The sequence below is a fragment of the Populus trichocarpa genome, chromosome 10 (assembly GCF_000002775.5).
Source record: "Populus trichocarpa isolate Nisqually-1 chromosome 10, P.trichocarpa_v4.1, whole genome shotgun sequence".
In the NCBI taxonomy this organism is placed as follows: Eukaryota; Viridiplantae; Streptophyta; class Magnoliopsida; order Malpighiales; family Salicaceae; genus Populus; species Populus trichocarpa.
In genome coordinates this window covers 18725625-18749999 of record NC_037294.2, presented here as the reverse complement: position 1 = coordinate 18749999, position 24375 = coordinate 18725625, and the positions used below count along the sequence as shown (strand labels likewise).

The window sequence follows — 24375 nt, the reverse complement described above, 5'->3', positions numbered from 1 at the left end:
AACTCCCACGCACATACGCATGCATAAGTTCGAATTTCATTCCAAAGAATCTAAGCTGATTGGGTTTGAAACGAAACAGGTTACAATCATTTACTTTCACGTTTCATATACACTATTCAATTCACGGTTCTTGCTTTCACATAAATATTTTCCTTTTCAAATCGGAGAAGTGCATGAATTTAGAGCAGACACTGATTTTTTGGGATAAAAAGCAACTTGTCTAATCAAGACTTTTCTTTTCAATGGTTGAGCTACGTACACAACATGACTTGGGAGCTCTCCACTTATTCGGATCAATTAGCTCGGTTGATTAATTATGATATATAACGTCATAAATTCACACTTGCTAATTAATTTCTTGATTTTAACTTGATCCGACCGAGCTCAAAAACCCATGCATTAAAGGTGCCAGCTTAAGCTTAAGATCAAAAGATCAATGCATGCCCAAGCCAAGCTGACCTACTCTGGAGTCCTTTCATGGTCGTTCCTCGTGAACTGTCATCATGCCAAGGTTCACTGCAACTCTCACACTTCCTGCCTTGGGTCCTAGTACTTGGACACCATCTTCTATGTTTCCGAACAAGGAGTAGTGTATTTTAATGTTTAAGGACCAATAAGAACCTTCGTATATAGTTGTCCTTGAACTGTCATACACGTGGCAGATGTCAAGGTACCTTGCAACAATAACTTCCTTTGGGCCCTAGTACTTGGACACGAACGAGCAATATTTATTCTTGATTCAATGAGAAACAATGGACCAACAAGGTCAACTAATTTACTAAGCCACGCACCTAAGTGCTTGAAAACCAAATGTGATATAAATTATACATCCAAGTCTTCTGTTTCTTTGATAAACTATAGTCTCTGGTGATTAAATATTGCCACACGCCGACAAATCAGAAAATGGCGGTTTAAGTGGATTCTTTTATAAACCGACCTTCAAATCATGTAATCTCAGACATAAGCTACAGATATAAATTATAAGACAGATATTAATAAGATGCAATAAAAATATCCCTAGTAGCCGTAATTAAAATTAATTCCTACCAGGACAGTTCAGGATTAGCTAAACAGTTAAGGATTCTAAGCCGACCATCCTCGGGATCAGAAGAATGACAGCCAGCTTACAGGGCGTAATTACCAAACTAATGTGATGATTTGCCATTTAATCTTGATTTATAGTACAGCACTATCGTATTAAACTGATCCGGCAGCATTACAGGATTTGGGCTATCTATTTTAGAATTGCTATAAAGGGCAACGAAAAAAACAAAGAAGAAGCCTATTTGGTATATATTTATTGCCTGAAACTAGTCTCACTGATTAATTAATTAATTAATTATGCCAGGATACGAGAGATTTATAAAAGATATATAAGAGAGACTTCTTCCTTGCATAACATCGATTAATTAGATAAGACCTATCCAATTAACATTAGTGTCCCTCCTTTCTTAAGAGATTTTAAAAACATCACCTTTTACCCTTAGTTACCTGAAATGATAAATGACCAACGAGGTAGAAAAAGTGGTAAACCTACCTGTCAATTTTATATTCCGTGCACATATAGGTTTTTAGAAATTGTATAAATATAGCTTTAAACCATTCATTTTCACCTATACTTTGGCGGTCTTAAAGAAAATTATATAAGTTCTATATTAGGGTTTTACATCATAATTTAAATTATTGGATAAGATAGTGATATCAGAGCATTATTGATCAAATAATAACGAGTTTGAATCTCACCACTTTCATTTTATTTTATTAGAATTAAACACAAGGTAATATAAGCTTGTGTTAATTTTAAATTTAAAGGATTTTCATTTCAAAAGATGTGTTAAAGAGAATTATATAAATCATATAATACACAGTATTATTAGCATTATTTACGGTTGTTCAAAAGTTAAAATTTTACAACCTAAATATCAAAATTTTATTTTAATTTGATATATAGTATCATTAGCACTATTTACGGTCGTTAAATGGTTAAAACTTTACAACCTAAATATCAAAATTTTATTTTAATGAGACAAAGTCATGTTACTAATCTCTATAGAAACATCATATATTTTCTCTGTCAAAATCTTGGTCTCTTAACATTGAAACACAATAGTTTTGAAAGCAAATAAAGTACCAAAAAGTCTGGGAACTAGAAAATAAGAGGCACACTTGTGTCAGTAGCAACAAATTGCGGCCTAATGATCCCAAAGGCAAAGTAGCTGAACCGATCACTAATCCTTAACCCTAGGCTTGCATGCCCGCCACGTCGGATACAAACATCTGCTTGCATGCCACGTAGGAACAATTGTTTCCATCATTTTTTTGTCTTGATGACATGAAACTCAGAACTCGCTTTGAAGAGTCTGCATATATAGCAGACACCAAATCTGTGATTTATTGGGTGTTGCCAATATTTGGATGCTTGCGAAGCAGGCATATCTCGTATATGAGGGCATTGTGTGATTCAAGGTAGACCTGGGTTGATACTGCTGAGATACGAAGGAAAATCTCACAGGATTCTGAATCATAACAGCATAATATAAACATCAGTTTTCCTCAAATTAAAAGCATCACAATCCAATTTCATGCTCAAACAAACAAGAAATTCTTTTTTCAAAACATTAAAATAATCTAATTCCTAGTAATTGTTAGCACAACGCAAATAGTTTGCGTTACAATCTCACCCTAATCTACATTCGAAAGGTATGCGCTCCCAAGATGTTCTCCTACACGCAGATATACTGAATTATTAAAAAAGAAAAAATCGATAAGACATTCTGCTTGTGCTTACCATTGAATTTAAAGAAGAGATTAATATATCCTTTTGTTATCCGAATATCGAATTTTGCTTATGCTCGAGATAAGTATACACGTGGCATATGCATATGTAGCTAATATACATTTTCCAGCGGGCTGGAATTGAATATTTTTATGCTAGCTTGCTAGGCATGCATGTTATAATTAGCACTACTAATTAATAGAGGGAACAAATTAATATATTACTCTGTATAGGTTCATATATTTGCTAATAATGTTCAAATCATGACAGACCAACTCTGACTAAATTCTACAGGTAGAATTATCAAGAATGAATATTTTTTTTGGATCCAATAAATTTTGGGTTATATATATAGTGAAAGGTAGCGCCTCTCCTATTATATTATTATAATTAATAAATAAATAAATAATAATGCTTATAGAAAAAAAAACTACAGGATATATTAAATTAAAATTGTATGTGCTCATAAATAATTAATGATTAAGAAGTGTTTGAATGATAACATATGCACTCATCTTCAGTTAAAATCACTCATAAAATATTTGTAGTAATAAGCAACGGCACTGAATTTATTGTTATATCTCCATTCCACTAGCTATGGTGTTTCAAAAGAGTTTTTGAACACCACACTACTTGCAAATATATATACATATATAAATATATTCACCCTCAGCTCACATTAAATAAATAATTTAAAAAGTTGAAACCCTTGACATCAAAATAACTCAGATTAATTATTTTAATTGAACATCCTCCACATCCACTTTCAATCAAACTTAATAAATGATTAAAATAAATAAATTAATAAATTACTTGACAATAACAAGAATCCACCTTAGCGAGCAGGTGCATGAACCCAAGTACCCAACCCCCAAAATTTCCCTATATATAGATCACCCACTTCCTTCTCCGTTCATCGCTCCTCACTCACTCGCAATCAAACACAAAGCGAGGAGATCATCCAAGCAGCAATAGCACTCTGCTCTCCTCCAAAAAACAAAAACTTCACAAAAATGCCTTCTGCTACTTCTCTAACAATTGTCTCGAAATGCACCGTCTTCCCAGACCAAAAATCTACTCTACAAGATCTCAAGCTCTCCGTCTCTGACCTCCCTATGCTTTCTTGCCACTACATCCAAAAGGGTGGCCTTTTCACTAGCCCTCCAACACTCTCCATCGATTCCTTAATCTCCCACCTAAAACAATCTCTCTCTCAAACTCTCTCTCACTTCCCTCCTCTGGCAGGTCGCTTCAACACAGATTCCAATGGCCACATCTACATTACCTGCAACGATGCAGGCGTAGATTTCATCCATGCCACCGCAACCGATATTTCCATCCAAGATATTCTCTATCCACTTCATGTACCTGATTGCATCAGGGGCTTTTTTGCTTTCGAGAGCACTGTTAGCTACCAAGGCCATTATAAACCAATCTTGGCTGTTCAGGTCACAGAATTAGCTGATGGGGTTTTCATTGGTTGTTCAATGAATCATTCTGTTACTGATGGTACGTCATTTTGGAACTTCTTTAATACCTTCGCTGAAGTTTCGAGAGGAATCAAGAAAATATCAAGAAAGCCTGATTTCTCAAGAAACTCAATCTTGATTTCCGAAGCTGTACTTAAAGTTCCTCAAGGTGGCCCCCGAGTCACTTTTAATGAAAACGAGCCATTAAGTGAAAGGATTTTCAGTTTTAGCAGAGAAGCGATTTTGAAGCTGAAATCCGAAGTCAACAACAAGAAATGGAGTCAAAATTCAGATAACGCTAATGTTGATGTTGTTGAATTAATGGGAAAACAAAGCAATGATACACTGTTTCAGATTCACAACAGCGGTAAGATGACTACAATTCTTGAAAGCTGGTTCAAGAACGCAGTTTTCAAACCGCAAGAAACTGTGTCAAACCTTCAAACGGGGGAGATTTCGTCGTTTCAATCACTGAGTGCCCTTCTATGGCGTGCGGTGACACGTGCAAGGAAGTTGAACCCGTCGAAAACGACCACGTTTAGAATGGCTGTTAATTGCCGACACCGTTTGAACCCCAAACTCGATCCGTTGTATTTTGGGAACGCAATTCAAAGCATACCCACATACGCGTCAGCTGAGGACGTGTTGTCTAGGGATCTACGCTGGTGTGCGGAGCAGCTGAATAAAAATGTCGCTGCCCACAACGACGGAACGGTACGTCGTTTCGTTCAGGACTGGGAAAGTAATCCGAGGTGTTTCCCGTTAGGGAACTTGGACGGTGCATCAATGACCATGGGTAGCTCACCAAGATTCCCAATGTACGATAATGATTTTGGGTGGGGTCGACCTTTGGCAGTGAGGAGTGGTAAGGCCAACAAGTTTGATGGTAAAATCTCTGCTTTTCCTGGGAGAGAAGGTAATGGAACCGTTGATCTTGAGGTTGTGTTGGCTCCTGAAACAATGGCTGGGATTGAGTCTGATCACGAGTTCATGCAGTTTGTGTCTAGTTAGTTAAGTTACAACGGTGGTGATTATCTGATTCCGTTGTCTGGTTCATGGGGGTTAAGAAGGGGGCCTATCTTTTGTAACTCTGTTGACATACTTTTTTTTTCTGGTTTAATCCTATGTTATGTTAAGTTTTATTGAACTTCTGAGATGGGACAGCCTTCAATACTTGTGCTATTAGAAAGGTAAGAGCGTGCGTTTTCTAATTAAATTGCCAAAAAACTGAAATAATAATAATAAAAAAAAGACGGAAAGACTTAGCAGCAACCCAGCACATTGGTCAGAAAATATAAAAAAAGGTGGTCGTCTTCCAGTCATGTACAGGTGACCAACTTGGTATGAAGTTTATCTGCGACTATAAGTTAGTGATTAAATCAGTGCATCGGATATAAAATTAACTAATCGTGTTAGAAAAATAAAAGACGGATTGTCTTCAATAAATTGACTTTGCAAAGGCACATTTCCTGTAGAGAAAAATATAGGTTTTCGACAGTTTTCTCAACACTGAACTCGATACATTTAAAATCATAGTTTTTGGAAAAGCAACAATTTATGATTTTCAAAGCTATGATCGCTCAAACTCAACTCCAAATAGATCCTTGCTAGAAGCATTGGCAAAGCTATGATTTGTGGTTTTGTACTTTTGTTCATCACAAAAAAAAAAAAAAACTTGTTCGATAAGAGAAGAGTTTTGGCGATGTAAAGAAATTATCAAGATTTATAAAGTCGAGCAACGCTTTCTCTTGAACATCAAATTCCGAGCTCGAACGCATAATATGAAAGCAAATGGTTAAAAAGTACAAAAGAAACTAAATCTACCTTTTGTGATCGTGCTGATGTTATTCATCTTGGTAGTAATAATGTTATCTGTCCTCGAATAATTTTACTGTCCATTAATAGGCCTCTTGGATCTAGGCCCATTAGTGTGGGTTAGGGTGCAATTCCCGCACACCTTGCCTTTTTAAATTTCCTTCCAGATCCGCTGAATCGAACCCTAACCCTAGCTCCAACCTATAATTACTTCAATTGAGATGTGCGATGTTTAATTAATGGAACTTCGAAGGCAAGAGCCCCATAGTCAGCAGGGAAATTGGAATGTGAGTTCCTGGCCTTTGCTAGTTGCCGGTTGCCACTAGCTTCTTTTAAAGGTAAATTTCCATCTTCTACTACTTCATTTGCAAATTCTTGAAAACGCTTTCCTTTTTGCTGTGATTTCTTGAGTTTTTCTTGGGTTTAGTGTTTACTGTTCAGGCTGTGCTTAATTCCATAGTAAAGTATATCTTGAAGGCTTAAATAATCTAATATTAGGCACCGGCTTTTGTTGCTGAAAGAGGTTTTTTTCTGGTTTTTGGCATGGAGGGGGTTTTGCTTGCAACGTATGCTTAATGATGACTTGTTAATGATGCAGTAACTGTTAAAGAAAATGAGGAGAGGGTGCTTTGTGAAGAACTTAATAGCTTTTGTAGGAGTGGTGATTTCTGTCTGTTGCCTTTTGGTGATTATGGTATCAGTTCTCCAGCTTCCAGAGGTATCACTCAGAAATGAAGTAACAGGCCCTAACAGAACCATTAGGATCAGGAAGGTTTCCAAGGATGAAGAAATTGGGAGATTTGGTGAGATGATGATTGAAATGTTGCCAGAAGATCTTGCTTTTACAGTCTTTGTACCGTCGGAGAAAGCTTTCCAGCGTGATCTGAGGCTACGGCTGAATGATAGTTTGGTAGCAGAGAAGAGGAATGATACATATGCTGTAGTTTCCCGCATACTGGGCTTCTCAGCTGTTCCTCAAACTCTTTCTTCAGCTACAGTATCCTCTAGTAAAGAGGTCTTCTATGATTCCTTATCTGGGTTTACGTTGTACATTTCAAAGGATTTAGATGGAATGCTGGTAGTTAATAGAATTCGATCAGAAAAGGTAGACCTCAGGAGAGGGCAGATTGTTGTACATATTATGGATGGGGTGATCATGGATGCGGAGTTTGAACAGGCAGTTCAACCTGATTACACTGAAGAAGATTGATTAGAAACAAGGCATGAATCTTTCAAAAGACTGAGTTCTTGCTGTATCGCCTGTGCCTGTCAGGTTTTAACTTGTAAGGTGTAAATTGAACAAGATATATCTTTGTTTGGGGGATAGCGTAGTTTTATCTATTTAAAACCTGACTCTTTCATACTTTTTAGATCTATCAGCTTCGTATCTTTGTTCGCCATGCAAAGGGATCAAGCATCGGTGCCGCCATCAATATGGTGCAATGTCCGTGCATTTTTAACCAGCAGAACACCCTGGCTTCCAGGACCAGTAGTGCTAGCATACTAGAATGAACGTAAACCATTATTCCTATAGTTCCGTACAGTGGTAGTCAGGGTGACTCATTGGTCAATTTTAAATTTGGCATTTGATGGCATAATGCCAACCCCTTCTTGCAAAATTGCAATGCGAATCAGAGTACAAGATCGTCTAGGAACACGGCTAAAGAATCTAATGCCAAAGAATGACCATCTGTTTATCACCAAGTTAGAATCTTGCAAATACCGTAGAGGACGTCAAAATGAATTTTTATTGTATTTCAATCACAAGAAAAACAACTTTGAGCAATGTTTTCCAGTAGAACCCCTAACAACTCCCCCATCTCTTGCACCAGAAACAAAAGATTATCTAAGGCTGATGAAATTCAGGCTGCAATTAATCTTCTAGAGAACAGACAACCAAATAAAATCCAGGCTGATGAAATTCCCATGTCTAGCTTGCGACAGCAGGAGGTACAGAAACGAGCTTTGAGTCTTCTGCTTTCTCATGTTCTTTGTTGAGCATCTAAGATTAGACCAACACGGAGAGTGAGAAGAGTACTAAGGATGACAATTGAAAGTATTCAACATAAGTTTCGATCCACGTGGAGTAGCACATCAACATGCTGAATAAAACAGGCTAATGGAAATTGCTAGAGAGCTATGTACATAGGGCAGAAACAAAGAAAAGAAGTGCATTAAGAATGGCCAGATGTTAAAGGCTCTAACACACATACATGAATAGGCTGAAGTGAACTTGGTTTAGTTTACCTAGAAAATCAATGGTAGAAGCAAATGGCAATAATGATTATGGTATCTTTGCTGGTATGGAAGGTTTTCAAAATCGAGAACAGATACTTTGATGTGAAGTGATTTATGCCCCACACGTTAACGTCAAAAGTTTCACAGGTTAGAAATGAGGTTTGAGTTGGTAAGGAAGTAAGACTTGCATGATATTCAGTAACTAAATAAGATTGTCCAAGTCATGAGAACAAATTTAAGATGCCCAAGTCATGATCGATTGTAAAGCTCCTAGGAATACTATCTGGATCTACTATCACTGATGTGAGCACATCATTTCCACAAAAACATCATGTTACAAGTTCAGACAAGGGCATCATAAATTACAAGTCCAGACAGCAATATTTGTATCTAATCTCAATTGGACCAAGATTTAGATGTTTTACACTAAAATGAGCAGCTTGTGTGAAGATTCAGAAAGGAAAAAAAAAAAAGGTGATCTCACCTTGTTGTTGATCAAGTTGTGGAGAGCGACTACACTTCGGACGAGAGATGAAAGATAAATAACCAACATCATATCATTTGTTTTCACTGCACATAATGGAAATATGATAAAGCAATGAATGGAAAATGATAAACGAGACACAGAAATTTGCGCCTTTTATTCATTTACCTGCAAAAGCCTTAATCAAGTCTGCCACGTTAAGGTTAGGAAGTAGGTTGAACACATCCTGGACAATGTAAAAAGGGAATAGATATAAGCTGGCATCACAGGAAGATTGGCAAACTGAGACAGTGCCCAAACATCAAAAAAAGGGTGGGGGGGGGGGGGGGGGGATGAAGGGAAGGGAACTAGTGAGATATATGTTCAACAGTCTAGAGCTTGTGAGGATTTTCTTTGAACACACTGGAGGATCAGGGGATTGTAGGTTTAAAACAATTTTGTTGAAATACCTTTGACCATACCTTTGATCATATAATGGAAATATGATAAAGCAGTGTTTGGTAATGCAAGTGCATTTGCAAAAGTGCGTTTGAACTCAAAAGGCATCAAATGGATGCATTTTCATATGCTTTTTGATGTTTTAGACATCAGTATATCAAAAACCATTCAAAAGCACCTGAAAACATCAGAATTGATGCTTTTTCAGCCCAAATACACTTTGAAAAGCACTTTCAAACACAATGCAAACAAATTACCAAACACCATATTAATATAGCATTGAGCATGAGCGGTGTGACCCATGCAGGTCCTTGCAAAACCATACAGAGAAAAAAAAATCACTCCATTTCAGCACCATCGGCACATTAGCAATGATTTGAAATTCAAATTTAAGGAAAATAGGAAAGCCCATTTAAACCATTCTAAGGGTAGTGAAAATTGAAGCCCACCAGAATAAGCAAGTTAACACCAAAGAATTCCTACAGTCCACATTAATCAGCTTCTAAGAGAGCTCCTATCCAGAACAAACTATGTCAAACCTAGTGAAATTTCAGAGAGATGATAATAGTTCAGGTAACTACATCTGAAATTTGAAGTTCAAGTTTATCACAATGATTGAAATGATGATTCAGTTACAGATTCAATTGATATCTTCATGCAGGACATGGCTCAATTAACAGAAAAAAATATTTAAGAGGGGCCAGAAAAGGAAAATCTGGGAGATGCAAACTAAACCTGTAGATGGTACAGAATCTCATGGTTTAATGGGAGCTTTCCTTCAATGACGAGGTCAAGATAACCACGTATTTCTTTTAGCCGAGCATCCAACCCTTTCAGAGCTGTGAGTTTCCCAGTAACCTGCAAGTAGAAAATAAAAACTGAGTCCCTTCTACCGAAGTTAGAAAGTAAAAGGGTAAATCAAGCGCAGTCCAGCAACAAGACCTCAGTTGCAAGAGTACTAATTGTTGTGTCCTTCACATCCCTCAATAAGTGTTCTACACCTGTTAACACACAGAAGAATTCAGAGTTCAAGACCAGTTGTCATGTTATTCTGCCAGAAGTGTCCACTGTTATGCATACAATAGAAGCCAAGAATCAACTTCATTCTTTTCAGATAAAAGTTAGATTATAATAATGCTGGGAGAGGGAGAGGGAGAGAGAGAAGCAAAATCATAAAATAGCAGCTCCATCCGTTGAGTATTAGCTAAGGAAACTCCACTAAAAGCACCCAAAGCATAAATCAACTTTATTTTTAAAACAATGAAAACTGGCTTTCAGTGGCACACCAATTTCCTCGACTTCATGGGCAGCAATTTCTGATGGCACATGCACAAACACCTTCTGGCTTTTCTGGGTAGCATTCTGTAACCAACACACAACCATTATAAGTTCCTGCCGTACGTGAATCCAGCATTACACCTATATAAACAACTTAATCAGAACAACTAACCAATTGATCATCAAGGTGTTAATAAGTTACGTACTTACCTCTTTCACCTCTTCGACAGCATAGTATGCTTTTGTGGGTATTCCCAACTCTACCAGTTGGACATCAATTATGACCAAGACAGGATTTGGAGCATAACTGCAATGCCAGATTACACTCTGTGAATATAGGAGAAATGGGGGAAAGTTTCACAAGTACTAATTCATCAAACTAGTCAATTTCCATCAGCGATCAGTTCACAGAATTTGAAAGTTAGGCAGAACTACTTAATCATGATCACCACACAGGTTGAAAAGATAATTAACCTTCAAAATCATGGATGGTGTTCTTACTCGTTAAATAATCCGTGAATCTCCAGGTCATTTTCCCTCAGTTTTGGCCCTGTGCTGTACCAACCCACAACATGCTCCTTGGCTGAAAAAGGTAACTTGTCAATTTGATAACACAAAAAGCACCAAAGAGAGAAATGCAAATTAAGGTACCACGTTCCCAGCATTACCATTTATTCTTTTGAACATGGAAAACATTGATTCATGGTAATTGTGGTCAAGAAACCAGATGCCTGGGTCCTTGTCATCTTCTTCAAATGGCACTGAAAAATTACAATTGAAATATCACATGACTAACTTAGTCAAACATGGCATCCAATCTAGAATCGTAACACCCTTCAAAACAAGGAGAGAAAAATAGCTGCAACAAGAAAAGGATGAGACTATAGCTATAGGCTGACAATAACTTCTCAAAAGAAAATCTTAAAGCATGGTATTAAAATCCAATTTGGCACATGCTAGTTCGACAAATATAACAATGATAGCTAGAATTGGGACATTGCTGAATCCCACGGAACAGTGCATTGGTATGAAAAATATTACAACCCTCCACGCTGATTAAACACTGTTCTGAATATCTACATTCTTAGCTAGTAAAAACCTATACGTTATAACTAATTGCCCTTAAAATAAAAATCAAATAAAAAATTTGACACACAGCATACAGCAATATGAAAGCTAGTCTTCTATAAATAAACAAATGCTAGCTCAAAAGGCAGAATCAACAAACCCATTTCAAATTTTCATAATTTGACAGCAAATAAAGCTCTCTCCAACTCTAAATTCCTTTACTCACATATCATAATAATAATAAAAAAAAAAAAAAAACTTAAGAGACTGAATTTAAATTTAAAATAAAAAATAAGGAGGTCAGAAGAGGACAGATCTAAGGGAGAAGCGGAAAGTTAAAAAGAAATTAAACCTGCGTAGCTGTTAGTGACATCAACAGTGCCCTTAAAACTGGAACCAAGCAAGACCCCAACAACACGTTTGCGAGTGTCCTTAGCTACTCTATTGTAGTTGTCGACGATGCTGAGTAGAACTAGAGGATGCACTATCACTTTCTCGATCGGTCTCGCCGATATTTGTTGCGTTTTTATTACATCCATTCTTAGCTCAAGATTGGACGACTCAGACTCAGACTAGGCCTTGGAGACTTCTATTCCCAGAATTCAATTTCTAAGTTCTTGCTTGTTCGCTAGGAAAGCTTTGTTTTATTTATTATTTATTATTTTTTCCAATTTGTTGATTTTGTTTTTAATTTATTTTCTTCTCCTCAATTCGGGGGGGTTCCATTTTACTTTTCAGTTTTAGGGTCGGGCTTACTTGACTTACGGGCCGAGTCTAATTCAGTGAATTTGGTAATAAAAGGCCCATGCTAGCCCCTGCTTAAATATTGGGCGTAAACTGGGCTTGAAGCCTGCTTGGATCTAGTCTGGAGGTGTGCATGTGTGTGTGTGTGTACTGTACTGGACTGTTGGAAATTAGCCAGAAGTCCTTCAAGTCTCTTCGAGAAGAAATTGTTGGACACTGCCCATTAGTGCTCTTCGCTCTTATTTTCAGTGATGAAGCACTGAAAGTCAGCTGTGTGACTTCTCAAATACATTTGTCATCTCTACCCTCCATTCTCTTACAAATCGAAGAGAAGCATATTTTGTTAAATAATAGTAAAAATAACAAATAATGTCATTTTGATAAGTTGCAGTACTGGTAGTGGTGACCGCATATATATCAGATTAGAGGATTGCAAGAATATGGGGGTGTTGAAGTGTTGTTTTATGGTAGACTGACAAATTCAATACAAATAAATTTAGATTAGTGGTTGTGTGTTTGTAACTTAATTATAATTATAATTTTAATGTTTTTAGTTTGTTTAGTTACGATAATGTAATAGAGCTTGTGTGTGTGTGTGTGTTCTGGAAACCAAAGCTGATAGAATTTCCCAGTAACGCAAGGAGGCTAGACAAACTTAATCTGGCTATGGAAAAGGTTGATGAATTCCTTGAAACCTCAACATATATATATATATATATATAACCTTCTCTCTTTTTGCTGGAAAGAAAAGGATAATATCACTCTACCTGGTGCCATGTGACGCTGAAGCATGTTTGCACCACTTTTTCATTCTTTTTGCAGATTAAAGAGGAAAGAACAACAAAACCAGAATTATCAGCCACTATTTTTGAATTAGTTATCCTTTCTAACTCCCTTCATGCTAAAAAATAATAATAATTTAGAGCAGAAGAAATTAAGATGGGTACTCAGGGAAGGCCACAACTTTATTAGGAAGGACAAGGATATTATATTAACAAAATTATTATTCCTCTTGTTAGGGATGTAATTACGAGTTGATTAGTTCTTAAAGTATCACTTAAATATATATAATGAAGAAACTTTTTAACTCGCCATGGGAAGAGAGGGCTGCAGAATTGTGATGAACATGAGAAAAAATTAAATGAAATTAATGAGCATAAGCAGTTTGATTCCGCCGTGCAAACTAATAAATATAAATAATCATATTGACGTTTTAAAGACTGCTATATTCAAACCGCATCATGTTCTTTCTTGACTAAGAACTGTGAAGAGATCGGTTGCACATGATGAATTTTAAAGTTAGCAAACCCTAGGCAGGAACCATTTCTACCAGTCTTTTATGCACTTCAAGGAAGCATTTCTCGTGAGAGGAAGCTAAATTCCTGTTTCCAAGCATTAATAAAAGTAAATTACTCCAACAGAGTAAGCACAGAGAAAGAAAAAAAAATCTTTTTATGAGCATGCAGAGGAGAATGTCGAAGACTTTCTAATAATTAAAGAACTATATATAAATAAATAAAAAGAAAAAAACCAACTTCAAGTACTTGCTACCCCCATTTTTTTACCATCCATGCTAAAACTAATATTCTTCGAATCATTATTACAACCATTTTAAATTCTACACAAAGCTTAATCGCAGATCTAAATGTGGATGATCCATTTCTGTACCAAATTTATAAGAAAATGCAGCTGCAGCTTCATTGCATTCATTTGCTTGGAACCTGAATTTCTCTGGTCCCGCTTCATCAAAGGAGTTTAAAGGGAAAAGTTGAAGAGTCTCAATCACTCTTTCTGGTTCGTTCACATGATTGATCTCAGTAAAATCTGCAAAAGAAGATTACCAAAAACAAAAAAGATTTAATGCAACTTTCTTCATATTTATTTCTGAGAAGAATAAAGGCTTATGCAAGACTAATTTACATCGCGCAGAAGAAAATCTGTCATCTCTACGAATCATGGCATCCTTCTCATCAACAGAAACCCTGCGCCGCTTCTGTCTTTCTCTAGCTTTATGATTTTGAAACCAGTAAAAAACGTTCTTGCTCTCGATCTTGCCATAAAAACTAAGCTGGGTGGAGATGTTCTGGATCTCATCAGTACTTGGGGTTCGAAGCCCAGACCTGAACAAGTCAGTTAGAAGTTTAACTTGTTCGGTAGTAGGATTCCAACGCCCACATTTAGTTCCTGTGCCACAGTTATTGCCACTGCCACCACCACGTCCAGCTTTTGTGATACAAAAGCCTGACATTCTCTCTTCCATTATCTGTGTTAGCTTCAGATGCTTTCTTTCGACTTCGATACAAGTCTATGAGAGAACTTTCTTTTTGAGCTTCTGAACTCAAAAGATAAGACCCCGTGTGCATATATAATAGACTACACACTAACACACACACACACTTTATTTTTTGTTTTCTTTTTGTACTTATCTTTTGTTTTGTTTTATTGGTGATCAAACGATAGCAGAATCACAAATTTTGTTTATTAATTTCAGTCTGCTTTGATTTTAGGGATTGTGTGAGACTGAATATTTGTAAGGATTTGATCATGCCCGGATTTTTGTGCACTTGAATATAGAGAGAGACATGCGCAAAAGCTGCCACTGTTCAACGTATTGGTCGTCGAGCAGACAAGAGACAACAAGTAAGTTTGATCACTACTTATTAGTTAATTATTATTATCTTGTAGTATTATTAATTACATTGAATCTTTGTTCTATTTTTTAAAATCTTTGATGAGTTGATCTCCATAGACAGACAAACAGATAGGGTATATTGTTTGTGTTTTTCAGTAAAGTAAGCACTCGATGCTGTTGCATATGGCTTAATGTAGGGTTTAGTACTGTTTGATGTTGTGTTCGTCATGTTTTTAGTAGACTATCCAACCCATCAGGACATGAGAGTAATCCAATTTTACTTTCTTTTAAATCAGTAATCCTTGTCTGTTAAAGAAAACTAAATTGAACTTCTATTTCGGTTTCTATCCTCTTAAGTTGATGTGCATTGATAGATTATGTTGCTAATGTTGTTAATGGCTAGCTAGATGAACTTATAATATATATATATATAGCCTTCTAATCAAGCTTATATAGTAGGCTATTTATATATAAAAAACAAAAAAAAAGCTTAAATAATAGGCTAATTAATCTAGTATGGTCCAAATTAATTACCAACAGTGACAAGGGGATGAATCCAAGTTTTGTTTATAAACTAGAATTATATATATATGCTAAACAACACCAGGATGGTTCAAAAATCTCAGAATGTCAGTAAAGAAGATTTCTGTAGAAATGAAAGTCAAAATTCACATTGTCTGATTTTGGTTGGACGATTGTGATCGCATCTACTGACATTGATACTTAGTTAGGCTGACTATAAACAATTACAGCTAGATCAGTCAAATAATGTTGGGTTAAACCTGCTTTTAAGGATGTGGGAACAGAAACTAAAGGACAAGAAAGCCTCCGAATTGAGATTTGGGAGAGACAACTCATGAGCAACCAAAAAGGGAAGCAAACTTGTATTTTCTAATGTCATGTGGCTCCTGTCCTTGGCAACTACATGCCCTTTTTCTAGTTGTCTGCTTGGCCTTCAACTTTTAATTGGTTCAAATAGGGAACTTAAAAGGGCAGTCACTAGGTGAGTGAGCCCTTGTACTTTAGAGCTTGTCCTTCAACTACTAATTCAAAAGTTTAAAGTTGATAATATTGACTATAGGAAAAGCATGGGATTGATCTTGAGATTCCTACCATTTCAATGCCAAGTTCTTTTATCCTGCTATGTGATAGTTAAGGATAGAAATTTGAAATGACCGTGAAGATTTGAACTTACTTTGTTCGAGAATATGAATATTTAATAATGATCTTCTGTCTTTAAAAAACACTTGTCCCTCTTATGGCTAAGCATCAAAAACCTGAAACCTGCAGATAAATTGTACTAGCTATTGCGAATTGAACAATAAAGTATAGAGCATAAAAGCTGGATTGTATGCTTCATAACCTCATGTCTGTAAACATTGTAAGAAAAAATAGTGCTGAGAATAGATGTGACAGTTCTCGCTAAATTTCCTCTCAAACAACAAAATCCAATTCAAACTTGTATTTCTTGGCTACTATTTCCAATTCTCACTCTCATTCTTTTCTGTAACCTGGTCCACCAGTACTGATCCAAAATTTAGGTTCACTTCCACTTTTGTTTTTGCACACTTCCTAGTTCCTCCAATTCCCGAGGATGTTCTATACACGATAAGCATGAATTTGTCCCTTAGTAATTTGGCACGGCAGGCTGCGGTGTTCTAACTACTAGGTATCTACTTGCCTTAAATAATCTGTAGTACTGCCTTGGTATTAATACCAAACAAAAGGAAATAAATAAATCCTTCCCCAAAATCTAATCTAATTAATCCCTGATTTTATTTTTGGTTTTTGTTTTGTTTATTCAACAAGAGTCTTATTGACCATTGTAGTACAAAATGCAAATGCAATCTAATTAATCTATAAGCGTTCACCCTCTAGCTACTAAGTGAGATTTAAACTTTAGAGTACCTTCAACTTTAAATTCGATATTCAAATCGCTAGGTTTCCCCTTGGAGACCACAAATTCTTGCATATCTTGAAAACTATTCTGACTCGTGTTGCCAATTAACAGTACTAGGCTCACCACATATCAAAGCAGCCTCTATTGCTTAGCATGAAGAAGAAGGGGGTGTTTGGCATGTGTAGTTCTAGAAGAAATTGGAGTTTGAGTTGCATCACGTCTTCGATTTGTGATTGAACAAGTTCAAATATTCAACTAAATCACAAGCTAGGAACTACTACGATCCTGAATGAAACAAGGAGTATGAAATGCCCATGTCATTAGAAGTCCTAGTATCAGCTAGAACTGTGAAATATCTTTCAGCCCATGATCAATATCTACAACCCGTATTTCCAAGCCATAATAATACATCTTAAGAAGTGCCCTTAAACTCGTTAGCAACAGGAGTTATTGGAACGATATGCAACACAAACAGTTATAGGAAGGATTTAAGAGGGAGATTGGAAAAAGTGCAAAGTGTTTTATTTGGCTGTCTTTTGTACGTGTTCCCGTTGATTAAGTTAGAGAGAAGCACTTTATTTTGATGAGTGGGAGAGATAGGGGAATTGGTTCCGACAAACAACAACAGAAAAATGATTAGTGCGAAACGAGGAGTGACATATAGTGCTAGAGGGGTAGAGGCTATGGAGAAATATAGGGCACGCGTGAAATCTAGGCCACCCAAGATTTCCGTCCCTTTTCTCCTGTCTGCTGCACTCTGCACTGCACACCACATTTATCGTTATTGCAAATTGCCCCTTAGTGGAAGATCACCAAACATGGCCGCGGACAAAATGGGTGGGAAAAAAGAACTAATCATAGGAATTGAGATAGCATCATCTGCGCTTAACATTCTAGATGCCCAATCATAGGAGGCCCACCAGGCAATCAATCACTATGCAATTACTGCAAACTGTGAGAGTTGCTGGTGTCGGAGGTCGGAGTTCGGCATGTTTTGACACATGATAAAGGGAATTTCTGCTAACACGTAGTTGCTGCGAGTATGTAACCAAAATTACAAGCAACAGACTTCTGTAGCCATATTTTACTAAAATCACTCCTTATTCCCCAAAACTCGAAGGTTGTTTTCTCGCGAATAAAAATAACTAAGGGAATGTTTGTTTAGTGTAAAAGTGTTTATTTTTGGAGAGAAAAATTCATAATAATTTTTTTCATGATTGTTTTTTATAAAATATTTTACAAAAAACCTGGTCAATATTTAAAATTAATTTTTAAAAACTTACATAAAATTTATTAAAATATTTTATGAATAATAATTTATTTTTAATATCATTTAATTATTTTAATCACCACTTTCATCTCAGTTTAATTACCATCTTTTTCTCTATTACCACCCCCTCTTTTATCATCATCATTATCTTCTTTTTTATTATTATTTTTTATTATTATTATCACGACTATCTCACCATTACCATCTTTTCTCTCACAATCATCATCTCTCTCACAATCATCATCGGCATCTCACCACTACAACCACCACTATCTTTTTCTCTATCACCATCATTATTATTGAAAAATATTTTTAGAATTAAACATTGAAATTACTTATAAAACATTTTAAGGAAAAATATTTTTTATCTGTAAAATACTTTTAGGCAAAACAAATACACCTGAATGCAGGCATAGAGCTTGTGCATCTGCCGTGATAAACGTTAGTCGAACAACGGAAGTCTTGCATTCCGATTCATTTCCAATATTTTGGTTAAAAAATGAGGTATGGTACATAAATGATCGAGCTGGATCCCCACCTCACCTATCCCCCGGCTGTGCTTGCGAGGTGATTTGAAAAAAAAAAAAAACGGTTGGTTTGCAAGCGTCTCATTCATTCATGAATGGACAGTTGTTTCTCCGTGTGAATAATGGACACGCAATGGGAAATCCATCAGTCCTATAGGGGCACAACTTGCCTTGCCCATGGATCAGGCCAGGAGACCATGCTCAGTGACCCCCACAAGAGATAGAGATTCACCATCCAACCATAAGAATTTAAACCAAGAACACTCTGTACCCCGTGCAGCGTCTTTCCCCGAACATAGACCTCAACAGTTTTATATTCAAAGGGAAAACATGGTACGAGGAATATGAGAGAAGCCTGATCCGAATACGAGTTTATATGGTAGCTGCTTCAACTTAGTTAACAACCAAGATTTAAAAAATCACAACCTACACACCATATTCTAACATATCCCGTGATAATTTTGTTACGCACGGTCAAATGCAGTGCCACCATCCCTAAAGATAACCTCCTAATCAAAAGGATGTTACTAATCCAGTTTCTATAGCATACAGTATCACCATATTGCAGATTTCGGATGCGACCCCAATCAGTTTGAGAAACCCCAGGTCAGGAGTTAGTATAACAAGACAAGAACTGAAAACCAAAGTATAACAGCATTTGTAAGGAAACCAGATTTAACCTCGAGCTTACAAAAGTGAATAATGTTTCCTGGAGTGTAAATGAACAATTAGATAAACAATCTTGAGATGAAATTGCAGATAGCCTACCTAACAAAAATCAACACAGACTTCTCAGATTAAATGGTTGATTCCCCAAACTTGACAATACATTACTATAGGTCAACACCTATGAGGATTAATGGTTTTGGGCCGTGAATTCACCCAGCAGACAGAAATCAGAGGATCTGAGCAGCTGTATTCAACTTCTCTGCTAAGCTGAGCTGTGTCCTAGTGATGCTTGACAGATACAGCAAGAGTAAATGGTCCTGTGGGAACAGAGAAGGCAGAAGCAAACAGAGAAAGATGAAATGATATATAAAGCAGAAAATCAATCACAATGCAGCAGAGTAATATGCCAACAAATTGTCATTAAAAATATCAAATGAATTGCCATTACAAAGCAGAAAACTACTCACAACAAATGATTTAAGACCTACATCTGAAAACAAAGAAATGAAGCCTAAATTCTAATCATATGATGTAGTTATGAATGATAACACTCCTGCAATCATTTGAAACTTCATTCCTAGCTACAATCATATGAAAATAACATTATCTTACCTGCACATTGTCATTTACAAGCTTATCAAACACTGGTGGTGAAAGTTTGGGAAGGGAGGCGACCGTGTCTGATATAAAACGTCCTATGTTATTATCTGGTGCAGTGTGCCCTTCCTAAGAAGAGAACTGATTATTAGCTTAAACAATAAGGAGGTTAGAACAAATTGACGAAGGGAGGGTCATCTTACTCACCACCACATCATCAACATATTTGTACACATCATCAATTAGAGCTAGTAGCCGTTGCATAGAGATTTCCATCCCTTCCAAATCACTTGGAATTTTGTCAACCATTGTAGTCTTCAAAACATCAACTGCAGTTATGATATAGATAAAACTTCAGATGCAGATAAATCTAATATATGCCCATCAAAAGAAAGGAATTCAACCACCATTCCACAAACAGAATTCCAGATGTTAAACAACCACAACAAACCGAATTTTGACAGGGCATCAAGAAATTACAACAGCAGGTGACACGTTTTTATGCAAAAGATACAATATGCAGAGCTTCATGAAATTCGAATTTGGTAGTTTTTACAAAAATAATTATAAACAAGCCATGATCAGAGCTGATTGTTTCATGGAGATAGCCAGCACGGTAAGAAATAGAATCATTGTTTCAAACAAAAGGGAACTCTGTCCCACAGAAAGAGAAAAAGAATAGGGTGGGAAAATTTGAAGTTTACAGAGCTATTACCAACTAGGCATTTGAGATGGAGTTGATAGCATTGCTTCCTTTCATAAAATGAAATCTAAAAATTTATAACAATTAACTCCTTGGACAAAATCCATTCACGCCAATCCTCTTCACCCCACTCCATCCACCCAACAAAAAGAATGAAATTAAAGACTCAAAGGACTGTTTCAGAATGTTTCACCAAAGGGTCAGAATTAACAGCCTAATCTATCATTGTCTCCCTTAAAAAGAAATGTAATAGCAGAAGTGTGTGTATGGGAACCTGTTTGTCTTGGCATGTGCACAGTAAGACAACAAAACAGAAAACCGAGAACGCCACCCAACAAAGATTTTACTAGGAAAGAAGAATTCATGATATATACATACATCCAATGCGCTCAGCTTCAACCATTCGAAGATCAAGAGGAACTTCTTGAAATTGTGCCGCAAGCGGACGGTCTCCAAGAGACAGATTCACAGAAACATAAGCCTTTATGGTACCCTCCCCATTACTGAATCCTGTATCCACCGTCAGATGAATAGGGTTCGGGACTTCTCTGGAATAGAAATCATGAATCAAAGCACTACCGCCAGTAACTCCTAACCCAGTTGAATACCTGCATGCAATTACATAAGCACAACACGACAAATTAATTAATTCCAAAACAAAAAACCCATTCCCTCCTCATCACCAGCATTGGATATTGAAAGCTCCAGCATATAATGGTAGAGCAAAACAAAATTTGAACAATCCAATAAACACTACACTATTGCAACACATTCAAAACCTTCAAAGTTTTTTTTCAAACAATAACTTGCACTAACAATAATGAAATCAGTGAAGATGAGAATTACCATCCAACAATAACTTCCTTAGGATTCACTTTTTGATGAGACAGCAGCAAGTTATGATGGTAATCGATATCCAAAGCCACCTGCATCCATTTTATAAACAAAAACCAACACAATTATTACCACGGGAAATAAAAGACTAGGATTGGAAAAAAACAATTACAAGTAACCTTCTGACATATTTCTTGATTACATTTTTGCCAAGACAATAGAAAAATAGAAAAAAATCTGAGAAGAGATATTTGAAAACCTGTTCGGAGGATTCATTATGAGGGACGGCATAAGAGTTGCGGATATCAACGGTGCCATCGGGCAAGACGGAGCCAAGGAGAGTGCCAATGACGCGCTCAGCTTGGTCAGGCCGCCTAACGTAGCAATCGCAGATGTTGAAGATGACAAGAGGGTGAACCTTCGCGGAGAGGGTCGATGAAGATGATGGTGCGAATTGGAGGACTGTTTGCTGCTCGATCGCCGCCATTCTCCGATCTCGATTTGAAGCAAAGAGAGGCCGAGAGAGATGATAGAGAAAGAGGGCGTGAGCGATTAGGGTTTTTGGGAAGGATGGAATTTGAGGGTTGGTTCAGGTTTTGTTTGGATTGTTGTTGGGCTCACATTGGTCTGGCCCAATGAGAGAATGTTGTGGGCTTCGTGGAATAAAAGAAAAATATTAAGCTTTTTTTAATTGATATTTTTTTATTTTCAACCTACATTAAATATGAATTTTAAAAAAATAATAAAAATGTATTACTTCAATATTTTTTTAATTAAAAAATATTTTAAAAAACAACTACTAATATAGTATAATCTTGTCTCACATGTTTTTATTTAACTCCTTTTCAAGTTCAAGTTGATGGTTTCCAAAGGAAATTATTATTGTTAATATTATTTAAGAATGAAAATAGTTGATTGCCCGGTGTGTAAAAATGGACGACATGTAAATAATGTTTTCTAACATTAAAATTATGTTATTGAGAGCATGTGATATAACACGTGAGTTTATCGTATTTGGCATTTAGCGTTTCTTGTTTTCTTTTTCTTTTTCTTTTTCTTTTTTTTTTTCATTGTTTCACATGCACAAGATACACACACCAGGCTTCCTGCTAGGCCTATTGGTTTGCACACTAAAGACAAAAATATTGTTGTTTGATGCAAAATACTCATGTTGAAAGTCTCAACAAATTATTTCAGTGTATTTTATTGATAAAGAAAAGGCAACAAACTATACGACAATGAGGGGTGATTAACAAACAGTTTGTTTCAATGATAGAAAAAATATTTTTAAAAATATTTAAATTTTATATTTTTATATTTTTTTATATTATTTTGATGTGCTGATGTTAAAAATTAATTTTTTTAAAAAAATATTATTTTAATGTATTTATAAGTAAAATAAACTTTAAAAATTAATCATTTTTACAATATTTAGACTAAATAGACTATAAGTCATAATTTATAGATTTATAAGAAGGGGGGCTAGGATTGATAGGGTTTACTTTTTATAATGGTAGGAGATAAAACCTTTTTTTTTTCATTGTCGATCTTTTTCAATATAAAAATAAGTAAATAATAAAAAAAACATTATAAAATTGTCTATGCATCAATAATTAGAAGCAAACATAATAAAATTACATGTGGAATTTAATTTAATTTTACATATAATTTAAATTTAATTGATAACTTATTATAATTTTTATATTTAAATTTTAAATTACATAATTGAGTTTAATTACGTTTAATTATTCTGTTTGAAATATCTAAAAAAAATCAAATGGACAATATTTACTATTTTACTTTTAATTTAAAAATTAAATATAAAAAGCTAACAACCTGTATTTTCAAGTACCAAAAACTCATGCGATTCTGTTTGATTACATGATCTGACTCGTAGAAACAAAACAGGTATAGAAATAACCATCTAGGTGGTGGCCCAGTGGTAAGAGCTTGGGACCAAGAGATTTGCTCCCTCTGTGGTCTCAGATTCGAGCCCTGTGGTTGCTCATATGATGGCCACTGGAGGCTTACATGGTCGTTAATTTCAGGACCCGTGGGATTAGTCGAGGTGCACACAAGCTGGTCCGAACACCCACGTTAAACTAAAAAAAAACATGTATAAAAACTTGTTGCTCTTGCAAGTGCTTAACCTCAATTTACTATGTTGTGTCAGTGCGACAAACACCATGGATCGACGACATGCATGGCATGTTTATTCCTATCATGAAATTGCTTAAATAATTTGGGGGATGCTTGTTTTTGTTTTTTCTTCGGTTGAACCGGTTTGTGACAGCTGAAACTTTTCATGACTGGTTAATACGTAGTGGAAAAGTTAATTTAAACTCGTAAATTATTATATTCTCATCTTTGCACTTCTCGTGCCCTAGACACTTGGATAGGTAACCGGGATATACCGTGTGTGACATATTTTTATTTTTTATAAAAAAATTAGATATACAAATTTTTTTAATGTATTTTTATAGTTTAAAAAATCTAAGTTAATATTAAAAAATTTATGTATACATGTAATCAAATAAATTAAGAATCTTATGTGCAAATAAATAAATAAAAAATCATTTATAATATCTAAAAATAAAACTTGAAAAATCAAGAAACAAGTGTCGATTAAGATATTTAATATTGAAAGACAGGATATTTATCCGTTATGTTTGTTAAATTTATTTATTAAAATAATTTTTTATTTAAGCAAGCTATAATTAGAGATACCAATTAAATTGATCGAATAAAATAAGAGGGGAAAAAACATAATGCAATTCTACACATATTAGAAATATTATCTGAACATTATTTTTTTATTTTAAAACATAAAATTCTTTCATGCAAAAGATTAAAAAAAATACATAGATGAATAAAAAAAACTCTTCAGATTTAAATGCACAACAAAAAAAATATTTGTCATTTAAAAGAAGGTC

The 24375-nt window shown here is 35.6% G+C and overlaps 5 protein-coding genes across 5 annotated transcripts; 2 read left to right on the top strand and 3 right to left on the bottom strand.

The window, feature by feature from the left end:
* The first annotated feature begins 3677 nt into the window (after positions 1-3677).
* Positions 3678-5416, top strand: LOC7474452 (uncharacterized acetyltransferase At3g50280). Its single transcript, XM_024609664.2, has one exon. It carries the CDS (start codon positions 3790-3792, stop codon positions 5254-5256), a length of 1467 nt encoding a protein of 488 aa, XP_024465432.1. The 5' UTR covers positions 3678-3789; the 3' UTR covers positions 5257-5416.
* A 766-nt stretch (positions 5417-6182) lies between these two features.
* LOC18102700 (uncharacterized) lies at positions 6183-7423 on the top strand. The gene is made up of 2 exons (XM_006378615.3): positions 6183-6398; positions 6659-7423. The coding sequence occupies exon 2, from the start codon at positions 6674-6676 to the stop codon at positions 7268-7270; it is 597 nt and encodes a 198-aa protein (XP_006378677.1). The 5' UTR covers positions 6183-6398; positions 6659-6673; the 3' UTR covers positions 7271-7423.
* A 364-nt stretch (positions 7424-7787) lies between these two features.
* Positions 7788-12223, bottom strand: LOC7490343 (26S proteasome non-ATPase regulatory subunit 7 homolog A). Its single transcript, XM_002315138.4, has 10 exons — positions 11919-12223; positions 11167-11259; positions 11000-11081; positions 10709-10805; positions 10507-10582; positions 10163-10221; positions 9956-10078; positions 8951-9008; positions 8783-8868; positions 7788-8062 (listed from the first exon to the last, which is right to left on the bottom strand). The coding sequence occupies exons 1-10, from the start codon at positions 12103-12105 to the stop codon at positions 7991-7993; spliced, it is 933 nt and encodes a 310-aa protein (XP_002315174.1). The 5' UTR covers positions 12106-12223; the 3' UTR covers positions 7788-7990.
* Positions 12224-13743: 1520 nt separating this feature from the next.
* On the bottom strand, positions 13744-14789 carry LOC7490342 (WUSCHEL-related homeobox 7). Its single transcript, XM_002315137.4, has 2 exons — positions 14231-14789; positions 13744-14134 (listed from the first exon to the last, which is right to left on the bottom strand). Exons 1-2 carry the CDS (start codon positions 14568-14570, stop codon positions 13929-13931), a joined length of 546 nt encoding a protein of 181 aa, XP_002315173.2. The 5' UTR covers positions 14571-14789; the 3' UTR covers positions 13744-13928.
* Positions 14790-19274: 4485 nt separating this feature from the next.
* LOC7490341 (eukaryotic translation initiation factor 3 subunit F) lies at positions 19275-22023 on the bottom strand. Its single transcript, XM_002315136.3, has 6 exons — positions 21702-22023; positions 21455-21534; positions 20987-21216; positions 20113-20234; positions 19921-20034; positions 19275-19625 (listed from the first exon to the last, which is right to left on the bottom strand). The coding sequence occupies exons 1-6, from the start codon at positions 21927-21929 to the stop codon at positions 19536-19538; spliced, it is 864 nt and encodes a 287-aa protein (XP_002315172.1). The 5' UTR covers positions 21930-22023; the 3' UTR covers positions 19275-19535.
* Positions 22024-24375: the final 2352 nt, after the last annotated feature.